The sequence below is a fragment of the Helobdella robusta genome (assembly GCF_000326865.2).
Source record: "Helobdella robusta unplaced genomic scaffold HELROscaffold_34, whole genome shotgun sequence".
Lineage (NCBI taxonomy): Eukaryota > Metazoa > Annelida > Clitellata > Rhynchobdellida > Glossiphoniidae > Helobdella > Helobdella robusta.
In genome coordinates, this window is record NW_008704659.1 from 950,946 (window position 1) to 965,213 (window position 14,268).

The window sequence follows — 14,268 nt, forward strand, 5'->3', positions numbered from 1 at the left end:
TTTTTATTATTATTGTTGTTGTTGTTATTTGTTGTTATTAAAAAGTGTAAATATATGGTATACGTACATGCATACAACATAGGCTATCAATAACCATGTAGAGACAACGTAATAAACAAATCGATAAAAAAGTTACGTCATAAAAACACTGAATTCCTATTGGTCGATGAACTCTCATGAATATTGATGATCTTCTTCCGCACTATCATCATCATCATCGCCACTGTCGTCATCATCTTATCATTTCCAATCAATAATAATAATGAACCTAGGTCATAAAATCGCTGAACTCTTATTGGTCGAAAGACTCTCATGAATATTAATGAGCTTCATCTGCACTATCATCATCATCGTCATAACCATCTACATCATCATAATCGTTAGTTTAATCATCATCATCACCAACATCATCGTCATAATCTTAATAAATTTTACATCATAATGCCAATGAACTCCTATTGGTCGAACTGATACTCATGAATATTAATGAATTTCATCATCACTATCCTCATCATCAACATCAACTTCTTCTCCATCATTATTATCATCACCAATTAACATCATCATAATAATCATTAACAAGACTAACCTCTTAATCAATCCATCAATTTATTGATAAAAGTAACGACAATTTATTAACTAAAAAGAATAAAAGTTCTATAAATTTCAAGCTCACAAGCTCACAATTTCATTAATCACATATATAACATATATATACATTTCACATATATAAATACACATACACACACACACGCACACGCATAGACACGCACGCACACACATACATACATTTTGCGCACACACTCATAAAAAACTAACTGATTATTATCCGTCCAAATGTAGAATATAACACGTCAAAATTATCATTAATACAACATAAGTGTTTTATATACAACTTACAGAAAGAGAGAGAGAAAGAGAGAGAGAAAGAGAGAGAGAGAGAGAGAGAGACAAGCAGACAGACAGAAAGAAAGGAAGATATAGAAACAGAAACAGGCGGAGATAAACCTAGAAATACTAAAGTACTAAAATATGGCTTGCTCCCCAAGAAATGAGTAATTTTCCATTAAAAAAAACGAAGTAACGACGATGCGAATAATAATAACGATGATGGTGAAAATGAAGATGGTGATGGTGATGAAGATGAGGATGAAGATGAGGATGATGATGCCTGTAAAAAAAATTAATCCTACCCCTTCAACGTTAGCAGGCAGACAGACGATAAGCAATGCAAGTGCATGCCTTTATATACCAAGAATGTGTGTGTATGTGTGTGTATGAGTATGTGTGTGTGTGTGTGTGTATATGTATGTGTGTGTATGTGTGTGTGTGCGTGCCTGTGTGTTTGATGAAAGCTTTTTCCTTTATTTTTTTATATATTAAGAAACTTTACTATGATGAATAAATTAAATATGTAAATTAATGAAAAATTATCGTCAAAAAATAAGGAAAAAAAATAAAGTAAAATTTTTAAAAGAAGAAACCGTTTATTAATATACGCGTGACGTCAAAATTTTGAAAAGTGAATTTAAGTTGCTTATACATCATTCATTAATTTATTCTTCCACCCATCCATCTATCCATCTATCCATCCATCTATCCATCCATCCATTCATCCATCCATCCATCCATTCATTCATTCATTCATTCATTATTCAAACATTGGCCAATTAAATCAATCAAAAGATCATTCATTCATTCGTTAATTGTTCAATTATTGATACATTAATAATTCAAGCATTTTAAACCGAAAAAAAATCGAATCGGTACCCGGTACTCGATACTTTTGGACAACGGCTGGGTATATTTTTTTTATTTAAGATCATTTTAGTTTTCAAAGTTTAGTTTTAGTTTTCAAGAAGCAAATTTGAGATTTTTAAAAAATTTTGCCGTATTTCTTTTTAAAAATTCGTTTTGTTCCGACTGTCGTTTCTATCTCGTAGCTATCTTGTTCTTTTTAGTGGTTTAAAAAATTTCAAGAAACTGTTTAATCCATTGACGAACAGTTTTGTCCAACTTTCAACTTTCAAGAAGCAGTTGTTTGTAAATAAAAAATAAAGATATTTGCACTATAATTTTAGCTGAAATAATTTTACGAAAGATTCTACGGAAAATTGTCCTTTTCATTCTGAAAAAATTAAGGGTCTTCGCTTCATTGCTAGCTACCCCAAGGCGTCCTTGCTTTAAATTTGATAAATTCAAACTAACTAAACGTTGTGAAGTCATCTCCATGTTAAGCATCAACCACCGAATGAATTCTTTTATATAGCATACAATTCAAAATACCAAATGTTGGTGTCGGTTTTTCCTGCAATGCTTTCAAGAATGGGTAGTATCGGTTCGTTATTAGTATCGGCAACAAATCTTGAACCCGGTATTTGTATTGGTATTGGAGATATAACTTTTTAGTATAGCTAACGACCCTGGTAGTAGTAGTAAGTAGTAGTAGAAATAGTAGTAGTAGTAGTAGCAGCAGGAGTAGCGGTTGTAGTAGTAGCAAGTGGTAGCAGCAGTAGCAGTAATATTAGCGGTTGTAGTAGTAGCAGTAGTGGTAATATAGTAATAGTAGAAGTATTAATGAATATTGCTATTCTAATCATAGTTATGGTTTTTACATTTGTTTTGCGAGTAGATGTTTTGCAATAGACGAGCTTGGCTAAGTTTGTCTGTTATGTATTTTGGGTATTTTTAACTTTGTGTATCGCGTATTTAAATTTTTAGTTATGCACGTATTTATGCATTGTGTTTGTGTATTGTCTATTAATTTGTATCATCTATTCTTGTATTTATTATTGCATTGTATTCTTGTATTGTATGTAATTTATCTGTCTAATAAATCGAAACGAGACAAAATGATACGAAACCTGTTAAAGATTGCTCCCAAATTCATTCAAAATGCACGTGTTCACAATCAACCGTACTAGAATTAAACACATTCATATTGTAAACAACTTAGAAATATATATATATATATATATATATATATATATATATATATGTATGTATTTATGTACGCATGTATGTATTTTTTTGCCTATGTTTGCATGTGTGTATGTGTATATAAGCATGTATGTGTGTGTGTATTTGTATGCGTTGGTGTACAATTTTATAAAGCTTTTCTTCCAGGCTTTCAACTTTAGCACACTTGACAGCTATACCGTACCTTCCAATGTTCGGACGGGCTCTCTCTTTTTCTTTCTTTCTCTCTTTCTCTCTCTTTCTCTTTATATACATATATATGTATATATATATATATTTATATATATTAACTTATTTAATAAATATATATGTACATTTATTTATAGTTAAAAGTGTACATGTTTAATAATTGTACACTGAATTTAAAAATTCCAAATCGAAATTTCATTTGAAATTTTCGAAAAAAAATAGTGTTGCAGGCAAATAGGATTGTTTAGTTTGATTTTTGTTGAGCGAGATTTTTTAAAAACGAATGTTATCTGGGATTGTTAGTATGTAAAGAGTGAGTGAAATAGTGAATGAATGAATGAAGGAATGAAGGATTTGATTGTGATGGTTTATGGTTTCATGTATTTCAATGCTTTATGTGCTGTATAAAAAAGTATATATTTCATTTTTTTTTCATTTTTTATCATTATATTAGAAATGTCTAATTTTTGCATAAAATTTTGCATATACTAAGTAAATCTTAGCATAACAAATTAATGTAGAAGTAAAATTGTCTAATTTGTTTAATTATGTTTAAGATTTAAACTTAAAAATTTTGCTATGTTTAACTATATCAGGCTCCATAGCCATACATACACATAACGTTTATATTATAACTAGATTATATCATTTAATATAATGTTTGCTACAATGATGATTGGATGATTATTATTAAATCCCTAACATAGTGTAGTTTAGGAATAATTTGACAGAAATTGATAATTTTCAAAGAAAATATTTGTTGTTTTAAGCAACAGAAACATAACAATAAAGCAACTGAAGATAATATTAACTTGATAATTACAATATTATTAATAAATAATAAGATCGACTGGTGCTTGCTGTTATAAATCTTCCTTTCATTCATTCGAATAAAATTTCTATCTGAGCAAAAATGAAAAAATCGAGCGGCAAATCATTAGAGGTGGTAGTGGCCAGATTGAAAATGAATAAAATTGCGGGGGAACCATTTTCCCGCCAACATGAAAAACCTGACGACGATGGTGACAGCAAGGTCAAGGTGAATAATGACGTCATCTACAGCAGCAGCCTAAGCGTCAACAACGACATCACAAATTATGACGTCATCCATCACAGCAACAACGCCACCAATGACGTCACGCGCCACAGCAACAACAACCACGGCGACAGCGCGAATAGTGACGTCATTAACAACCACAACAACCCAAACCTCATCAACAGCAACCACAACTATCTGAACGCTGATGGCAATGATGATGACGACGACGACAAGACTATTACTAGCGTCAACTCGCCAGATCCTGTTGAGGCTGATGAAGCTACTACTAGAGAAACTGTTATCAATCATAGTGGTTCTACTTTTAAAATTACGAATACTTCTAAAAACTATAGTAATCCTACAGGTAATAATACTAACTTTATTGCTGCTGCTACCACAACAGCCATTGTGGCTTTCACTGGTACCGCTACTACAGCTAGAGCAAGACACACTGCAACAGCTACTGCTTCTGCTACAACGTCTACAACAACGGTTATTACTACCACAATCACTACGGCTTTTACTAATGCTAGTACAGACCTCAGCCAACAGCTGCAGAATTCGTCCCAGCAAAACTCTGACCTCCGAAAAATGCGAAAAAGTATTGACAGGTATCCAGTTGAAAATTTCGAGAATGTAGAGCCGACCGTTAAACGATCGTGCTTTCCATCTACTGATGTTCACTCTGCTCTTGAACCCGGGAACTTAGCGTTGAGGCCATTTTCAGAAACTAATGACTTCAAACTTTTAGAAGGAAAAAATAAAGTTTGTAATGATGACGACGGCGACGATGGTGATGGTGGTGATGAAAGTGACGACGATGATGATGAGAATCAGTCTGCAGTTGAAACCGGGCAAGTCGTGCTGAGTTTGCCCGTGAAGGATCGTAATGCTATTGGTTTGGGAGGAAAATATAATGATGGTAATGATGATGATGATGGTATTCGACGTGATGGTAATGGTGATGATAATAGTTACCATGATAATAATAACAACAACAATAGTTGCGAAAGCAATAAAAACACAGATAACAATGGTGATAATAATAATAATAATAACAATAATAATAATAACAATAATAATAATAATAATAACAATAATAATAATAACAATAATAATAATAATAATAATGTATTTGAAGTCAACAACAACAATAATAATAACAATTTTGCTTCTGAAAAGAACAACATCAGTGACAATAATAGCAACGATTTCGAAAACATCAACAACAACGACGATGATGATGATGATGACCCTTATATAAATGTCGTTGATGATGACGACGAAAATGGTAATAACAGTTACATCAATTGTGACGATGATGATGATGATGTAAACAACAACAACAACAACAATAACAACAACAACAATAATAATAATAATAATAATAATAATAATAATAATAATAATAATAATAATAATAATGACGAATGCAGTAATACAGACGGCAGTCACTGCAGTGGGAGTTACAAACTTAACGCAAATTTCTTTTACAATGAATTTCTCGCCGAAGGCAATACACATCTTCGAAATATACAGAGAAGTATGAAGAATATTCTAGACGTTTTAGAAGGTAGAGTTGATTGCGTCATCAACCAATCAATCAAGCAACAACAGCAGCAACAATTCAACCACTTAAGCAATCAATCGACCAATCTCAGTCAATCAGCTAGCTGGCCTGTCAAACAGCGATCGTATTCGCCACCAACCAGCTTTCTGGCTAATTATTTGGCTAACAATTCAGCTCAATCTAACAACAAAACATTCGCCAATCCTTTCTTTCCAAATCAACCAATCAACCAATCATCAACTCATAACAAATCAAATTATAAACCATCATTTCAATCACTGCCTTATCAAACATTTCATCAAGACAATAAACCAAATAATGTCGAATCAGAGCAGACCGAACCGATTGACTTATCAACAGGTAGGTCACATTCAAACAAACTGGCATTAAGTCCAAGAGAAATAGAAAAAATTCATATAAAACAGCATCAACAACAACATTCATCACAGCAACAACGACAGCAGTTGATGTCACGTCAACTACAACCTCAGTATTATCAGCAGCTGCAGCAGTTTCAACAGCAACTTCAGCTGCGACATAATTATTTTCTTCAACAGCAGTTTCATAAAAATTCGGTCGTCAACGGCAAAAAAATCAGTTACAGCACCAACAACAACGACCTCAAAAACTACAACAACATCACTAATGATTCCAGCAAAAACAACAACAATGACAACAACTCCAGTAGCGGTAACACCAGCAACAACAATTACATTAACGACAAGAGCACAAGTTACAATGTCCAACAGCCAACATACTCAGCTATCGACCGTTACAAAAATAATTATTACATCAATTCTATCAAACCATATGATGGTCACTTCAGTAAGATGAACTCTCTCGCTCAGTATGACATTAAAAACACCATCAACTACAACAACACTAACAACAACATTGATAACAATAACGCTCTTGAGCTATTAACCAACCTAAACTGCTACAACAACATTTTTTACAACACCATCAACAATGTTTACAACAACTTCAGCACTATTTCTTCTACCGCTACTACAAAATCTGCTACTGCAACTACTACAACTACTACTTCCACTATTACTACTACTGCAACTAGTATTAATACTCCCGTACTGATGAATACTACATTTACTACTACTTCTAACGCTTCGTCAGTTACATCCTGCAATCGTAACAAAGAGATGAGTGGAGCTGCAGCAAGAGAAGTTGCGGCCAATGAATGTAACGCTTCTTCTAGTTATGTGTTAGCAGCAACTACAAGCTCTAGTGTTATTCACAACAGCAGCAGCAGCAGCAACAACAACAACAGCACCACCAGCAACATCAATGCATATTCATTTGCTGCAATTAAAAGTAACCTCCAGAACAAAATCAACATTAACATCTATAACAGCACCGACAACGGCTACGTTAACAGCAGTAGCAACAGCAGCAGCACTGGCTACAACAACAACAAAATCAGTTTTTACAACAACAGCAGCAGCAGCAACGCAATTACAACAACAACAACTCTTTCTCATCAAGTCAAAAGCGGGCTGACCTGCCATCTGTGTTTGAAATCTTTCAAGAACAAGAGCAACTTGAGACGCCACCTCGTGACACACACGAACGAAAAACCATTCAAGTGTAACTACTGTTGGAGGTCCTTCAACGTCCTCTCTAATAAGAAGCGACATATGGTTAATCTTCATTTCAAGGAGGTCGGCTGTTTGGTGAACGCCAGCAAAGAACAGAAGCAACAACAAAAGAAGCCGCAATCTCAACAGCTGCAACCACTGCAGCTACAAGCACGTCAGCTACAATTGCAACTGTTGCAACCACAGAAACCACAACAGCAGCCATTCCAGCAGTCGCAAGAACAGCAACTACTGAAGCAACAATTAAGACAAACACAAAAACAGCAACGACAACAACAGCTTCAGCTACAGCCACAACTTTTGCAACAGCCACAACAACTTTTGCAACAGCCACAACAACTTCTGCAACAGCCACAACAACTTCTGCAACAGCCACAACAACTTCTGCAACAGCCGCAACAACTTCTGCAACAGCCACAACAACTTCTGCAACAGCCACAACAGTCTCAAAAACCTCTACAGCAGCCACTCGTTAAGGAATTTTCCCAGGAAAGAAAACAGAAACCAAAGCACCACAGTTCCATATTCAAAGGAAATCAGTATTCAATTTATTCTAATGTGCCGCTACAACAACATCCACAACAACAACAACAACAACATCAACAACAACAACAACAACAACACATGATGCAATATCTTCAGCAGCAGCAACATTATCAACAACGTCATCAGCTACAACAGCTACAACTGCCTCAGCAACTTCAACAACAACAACAACAAGCATGTCTGACGCTACAACATCAACAAAAAACGACTGCAATCTAACCTTACAAAGCAGGTAGACGAGTATTGAAAATAACTTTTGAAGAATCTTTCAACGATGTTATTTTCAATTCGTTTCAGTTGGGATGACAAGAGAGTTGGTAAGATAAATTTTAATTTTGCAAAAAAAAATGCAATTTATGTTCGATTAAGATTTGAAAACATTCTGAAGAGAGTTGAACAGACAAGTTAAAAAAACTGCAAAATCTTTATTTTTTAGTATTTCCAAAATTTTTTAGTTTTGTATGTTTGTTTTCCGACGAACTAGTTGCAGGACATTCCATAGATGTTACTCCATTTTGAAGACTTTTTCCTGAGTGTAGAGATAAATATACACATACACACACATAAAACAACAGACACACACACTAATACACCTAGGAACACATACTAACACACATGGACACACGCAAATACATAGACACATACCGCCATATGCATATGTATATATATATATATATACATATATACGCACACACACGCATAAAACATATAGACACATAAACGAAAAAAGAAACATAAATACAGACAGATTGACACACATACAGACAACACATACAGACACGCAATGCCAGGTTGTTCACTTGAAAACATTCCTCCTTAAATGTTTGACGTGATGAGAAACTCTTTACTTTGTAATTCTTGAATTATTTTAAAGGGATAACTCTTTTTTAGCCAATTATGAGACGAATTTGTTCGAAGATTTAGCAGTTCATTTTCATTGAATCATTCCTTTGTTTAGTTTTGTTTTTGTTTGTAGAAGTCAATTTCGTGTCATTTTCTATTTTTCCTATTTAGTTAGAAGCAATAAAATGATCGTTACTCACGAACTTTGTGTATCTTAAAGACGTGAAAATGTCTCAAAAGCTCAAGTTCCATTCGTTAATAAAAGAAAAATAAATTGTGTTAATGATAAATTTTTAAAAAATCCATTAAAACGTAACGTTGAGGGTTTCACGACGCACACACACGCATTTGACTGTACACGCATAACACACACGATACAAAGCGTGTGATTTTCGGACGGAGAGGATAGGATTCGAAACAGGTCACCGCGCTATACGCAGCACAAAACACGGCACTCCAACACAATTTCGTTAAATCGTAACTTAACGCTCACAATATCGTGATGTTATTAATCTTCTTTTCGCCACATATCAATTCCGCCGAACTATTGAACTAACTAAATGCACACATTTGTATTTATTATGTGTGTGTGTGTGTTGTATGTGTGTTTGTGTATCTATCAGACTATATAGCAACAAAAGCAATTGATGTGTGTGTGTGTGTGTGTGCGTGTGTGTGTGAAAGCGAAAACAACTGAGACGTTTTTTTCTTTCTTAGAGGAGACCTAATTTATTACTTAATAATTACGAGAAAAGAGCAGCGAAATAGTAAAACGGGGAATGTCAAGGTTACATTCAATTCAATGTCAAGGTCACATCCATATTATTATTATTATTATTATTATTATAGTGTTAACTTAACTATCATCGTCATTCAGTCAACATTTAACTGTTACAGATTCAGTTGAAAAATCCTTATTACATAAAAACAATTCATTTTTAATAATAAGTTATTTATTTATATAAACAAATAACTTATATAGATATATGATTTAACTATAAAAATGATTTTTTTAGTAATAAATACAAGTGGCTGAACCCAGGAATTTTAAAAAAAACTAATAAAAACATCTCAAATTTCTATCATTAATATTTATTTTATCACATATTATTCCTATTATTCTTATTATTATTTTAATTATTATTATTATTCTTAATATCATTTTAAATTGAAAAACTTTTCAAATTTAAACTGATAAACCCAAACGTCTTATTGTAGGAATATATATGTATATGAGATAACAAAACGCTTCGTAAATAATTTACAAATTAAATTTTCAATAATAAATAATAACAATAATAGTAATAAAGACAAAATGTTTGCATGTATTTATAAGTGTGTATGTGTGTGTGTGTGTATGCGTACGTATGTGTGTAGGTATGTATCTATTGGCTTAGAGTTAATAATAAGCTTGCATGAGAATGTAATAACAACCTAATCCCTATGATCATCATCGTCATCATCATCAACATCATCGTCGTCATCATCACCACTTCCATCACCATCAAAACCATCACCACCATTCTATAACCACCATCACCGAATATTATCATATGTCGTTAGAAACTGAAAAAATTCAAAAATGTATAATTTAACAAAATCCAAATTATCAAATTTTCAGCATGCAGCCTAATCCCAATACACACACGCGCACGTACACACATCACCACACACATACACGCAGACGCGCGCGCTTATACATACATACTGGTACAAGCGTGCAAATACAATCATACACCTATACACACGTGCATGTGTACATACCTACACAGATAAGATACAAACAGGAAAGTATGTATACAGAGACATACGCGCGTACACACACACACACGCATAAATATACACACATATACACATACATACAAAGGTGTGCACACATACATACACACAGGGTATATATGTATGAAAGTTTGAATCTTTAACGACTGCTAGGAGATAACTTGCTCAGGACTCTGACTCCCTGCTCCTGGTATTCCTGCCTGGTCATCCAGAAGTCCTCCTTGTCCTTCATGATCTTCGCCAGGACTGCTCCACCCATGAAGACCATGTGCTTCCTGCGTGGTGGGTCCTCGATCCGGATTTTGAATTTCTGTGGTGGAAAAGATGTTCTTGATATGGTCATGGTCAGTTATTGTTAATGAACAAAAAGCAGCCAATTATTTAACCAACCAACCAAACAAGAAAACCAACCCAACAAGACAATCCACTCGACCAACCAGCCAACCAAACAAACAAACAATAACTAAGCCAGCCAACCTGACTTCAAACAAACAAACAAACAAACCCTTACCGTTAATCTTTCAGTATCTCCCTTGAGGACCCTCTCCAAGTATAGCTGTTTCATCTCCCTCTCCAATCTACTTGGCAGACCGGGGTACATGGTCGAGCCGCCGGACAGCACGATGTGTTTGTAGAAGTCTGGTCTCGTGTCTATGTCGGCTGCCTAGCAACAAAACGCGTCAATTGTCATTATTCAGTTAGAGGAATGATGGAAAAATCGAAACAGAAAACGAATTACTAACTGAATTATAAAATAAATTTATATCTAAACATGAACCAAATTTATAAATAAATAACACTAACAACGGTATAAATAACAAAAAGAACAACAAACTTGTATAGTGTTGAACAGGAGTTCAGCAATGCCAACGCCCTCAACGTTGATGAGGTGCGGCTGGAACAGTGCCTCAGGGGCTTCAAATCTCTCCCCTCCAACCTTTATCACCCTGCCATCTGGTAACTGGGTAGAAAAATTTCGATTTTCCAATAAACAATTTCAAAATGCTCAGTAACAGTAACCAAAACAACCACAAAGACAATGGTAAAAATGGACAGAGGAATAACTAAGGGATCGAATGATATTAAGTTTGTGTAACTTTAAATTGGAGTTAGATGAGCAATTTAATTAATAAAAGCAAGCACAAAAACAAACAAACACATAAAGAAACACACACACACACACACACACACCCATACATACAACACACACAAAAACACGTCAACAAACATTCAAGAGCAGTAAACACTAACGGTGTACTGCTCGACGAGCACGGTTGTCTCCAGAGCCAGTTTTTGCTCCAATTCGATGTCGTAGCCCACATAACACAACTTCTCTTTCATTATGCGAACAGTCTCGAAGTCCGCAGAATGGTTGAAGGCATAACCTCTGAGTAACAGCAGCTGTCAGATGTGCACATTTGTATCAAAATGTGTGTGTGTGTGAGTTTGTGTGTGTGTGAGTTTTTGTGTGTAAGTAAGTTTGTGAGTGTGTGAGTTTTTGTGTGTAAGTAAGTTTGTGTGTGTGTGTGTGTGTGCTGCGCGTGTGTGTGGGTATTGTATCATCTTTCTAACACACACACACACTCACAATGACATGAATGAGCATGGATACACGTGTGCTAACACACACACAACACACACGCACAAACACACATACACGCACAACACACTTACACACACACACACATCTACAAACACAGCTATAAACGCTAATTTAAGAAACAATGACACACATCACCTATATATATATATATATATATATATATATATATATATATATATATCTCAAACCACACCAAAACACCAAAAATTAAGCACCCTAACCCAACTTACACACCAATAAAGACACCAAAAAACACACACCACTGCCCCACAAACACACCGGCACACCTTGATCAAGTATCGAGTGATATCACGGCCAGCAATATCCAATCGTTTGGTGAGGTGTGGGAGGGCATAGCCATCATAGACTGGACATATGTGGGTCACTCCATCTCCCGAATCAACTACCACACCGGTCAGTAGGCCTGGGTGCATGGTTTTTATTGAAAGGTTTTAATTAACCAACCAACCAAATTACTTATCAATCATTCAATCAACTAGTCAATCAGTCAATCAACCAAGCATATACTTGACCAATTAACCAACCAATAGCCAACTAATCAACAAACCAGCCAGCCAACTTACTAAATGACCAATCATATAGCCAACCCACTTATAAATTGATCAACCAATAGACTAACCAACCTACCTATCAATTAATCAAACAGCCAACCAACCAGCCAATCTCATTGATCTATAAATTTTAAATATAAATTTTAAATATAATTTCCCCACCTTGCGCATACAAAGTTAAAACTGCCTGGATGGCTATGTATATCGCTTGAAAGTTAAACTGCTCGAACATCACCTGTGGTGAAAATAATAATAATGGGTTTAACAATAAACAACAATAATGCAACTATAACAATAACAAAGCACACACATATTGCCAAATTGAACTCAGAATTAAATTAAAAAACCAAATTATTTAGATTATATCAATCACCTCTGCCATTTTTTCCCTATTTTTCAGCGGATTCATGGGAGGTTCTGTCAGCAAGATCTTACAGTTGGTTGGGTCGATGTTCAGTTTGTCAGGGCCGAATGTGTATTTGTAGAGGGCTATCATGTCATCCCAGTTTCTCACAATCCCATTTTCCATTGGGTAGGAAACTTCTAACATCGATCTAAGCTCACTGGCCTCATCTCCAATCATTAAATCCTGTTTTGCATATTATATTTTTTCATTGATTTGTAACATTGAAAAAGCTATTTTTAGCTCATGGATTGATGACAAAACTCCATTTACTAACTTTAACGACGATGTTTCCTATTTTAGCTTTGGACCTGAGTATTGGCCTGCCAACCAGAGATGGGAAGATGTGAGTTGGAAAGTTAGTGCCACCAAATCCGCATTTTACAAACTGCAAGTAAAGTGTTGAAATTAATCAAATGTAGGAAATAAAATAAATTTTTTGTAGTTTTAAAAGTATGAAGATTAGTATTTAACCATTTATTTAACCACTTTAACGGTGTTTGAAACAGAATTTAACAGGAATTAGACTTCCTGAAACACACAGGATGAAATCACGAAAGAGTTCCGCAAGCGGAATTCACTAATTTTTAAATGAAAAAAACTTGAACAAACCCCGGTTCCGTTATCGCAAACAACTACTTGTCGTCCTTTGCTGTCCATTGCGGCGAAATTGAGGACATTAACTAACAAAAATTAAATTTTATTTCAAGTGATCACCCACCTCCAAAACAATAGTTCAGAACCCGGAAGAATTAAACGTAGAACAAAATTTATGGAAAGTCAATCGCCGAACCTTTTGACGAGGTTTAAAAAGGTGCACGCCAAATCGCATAACTAGAATAAATATAACGGTCTTCGCTCACTTTTAACGGTTGAACAAGGAGCTTACTTTTGGAGAAGATTCGGGGGGTGATTTTTTTATCGTTTAAGTCAGAAGCATGGAATCAAGGGGAGGCCTATTTACCAGCACACAACACCTTCTTATGGGTTGAAGCAGGGATATGCAAAGAACCTAAATTTTTCAACTTTTAATTATTTTCAGTAATGTCTCCCCTTGCTCCAAACCACATAACTAGAATAATAGGACTAATCGATCAATTTGATCTATCTGTCGGGCTATTTGTCGTGCTTG

The 14,268-nt window shown here is 34.8% G+C and overlaps 2 protein-coding genes across 2 annotated transcripts; one reads left to right on the top strand and one right to left on the bottom strand.

Moving 5' to 3' along the window:
• Window positions 1-6,934: 6,934 nt before the first annotated feature.
• Window positions 6,935-7,402, top strand: HELRODRAFT_82955 (hypothetical protein; the record flags this gene model as incomplete). Its single annotated transcript, XM_009023009.1, has 1 exon — window positions 6,935-7,402. A coding segment is annotated over one exon (468 nt), but the record flags the coding sequence as incomplete, so codon positions are not given.
• Window positions 7,403-9,489: 2,087 nt separating this feature from the next.
• HELRODRAFT_187209 (hypothetical protein) lies at window positions 9,490-13,875 on the bottom strand. Its single transcript, XM_009023010.1, has 9 exons — window positions 13,749-13,875; window positions 13,414-13,524; window positions 13,107-13,322; window positions 12,896-12,968; window positions 12,449-12,585; window positions 11,810-11,959; window positions 11,394-11,519; window positions 11,070-11,222; window positions 9,490-10,868 (listed from the first exon to the last, which is right to left on the bottom strand). The coding sequence occupies exons 1-9, from the start codon at window positions 13,794-13,796 to the stop codon at window positions 10,698-10,700; spliced, it is 1,185 nt and encodes a 394-aa protein (XP_009021258.1). The 5' UTR covers window positions 13,797-13,875; the 3' UTR covers window positions 9,490-10,697.
• Window positions 13,876-14,268: the final 393 nt, after the last annotated feature.

Bases quoted from the DNA above. Each gene is read 5' to 3' on its own strand.
- HELRODRAFT_187209 (XM_009023010.1), bottom strand. From the start codon at position 13,796: ATGGACAGCAAAGGACGACAAGTAGTTGTTTGCGATAACGGAACCGGG. The intron at 13,525-13,748 runs GTTTGTTCAAGT...CTTTACTTGCAG, and splicing joins TTTGCGATAACGGAACCGGG to TTTGTAAAATGCGGATTTGG. The intron at 11,223-11,393 runs GTTTGTTGTTCT...TTTTGTTGCTAG, and splicing joins TCCTGTTCAACACTATACAA to GCAGCCGACATAGACACGAG.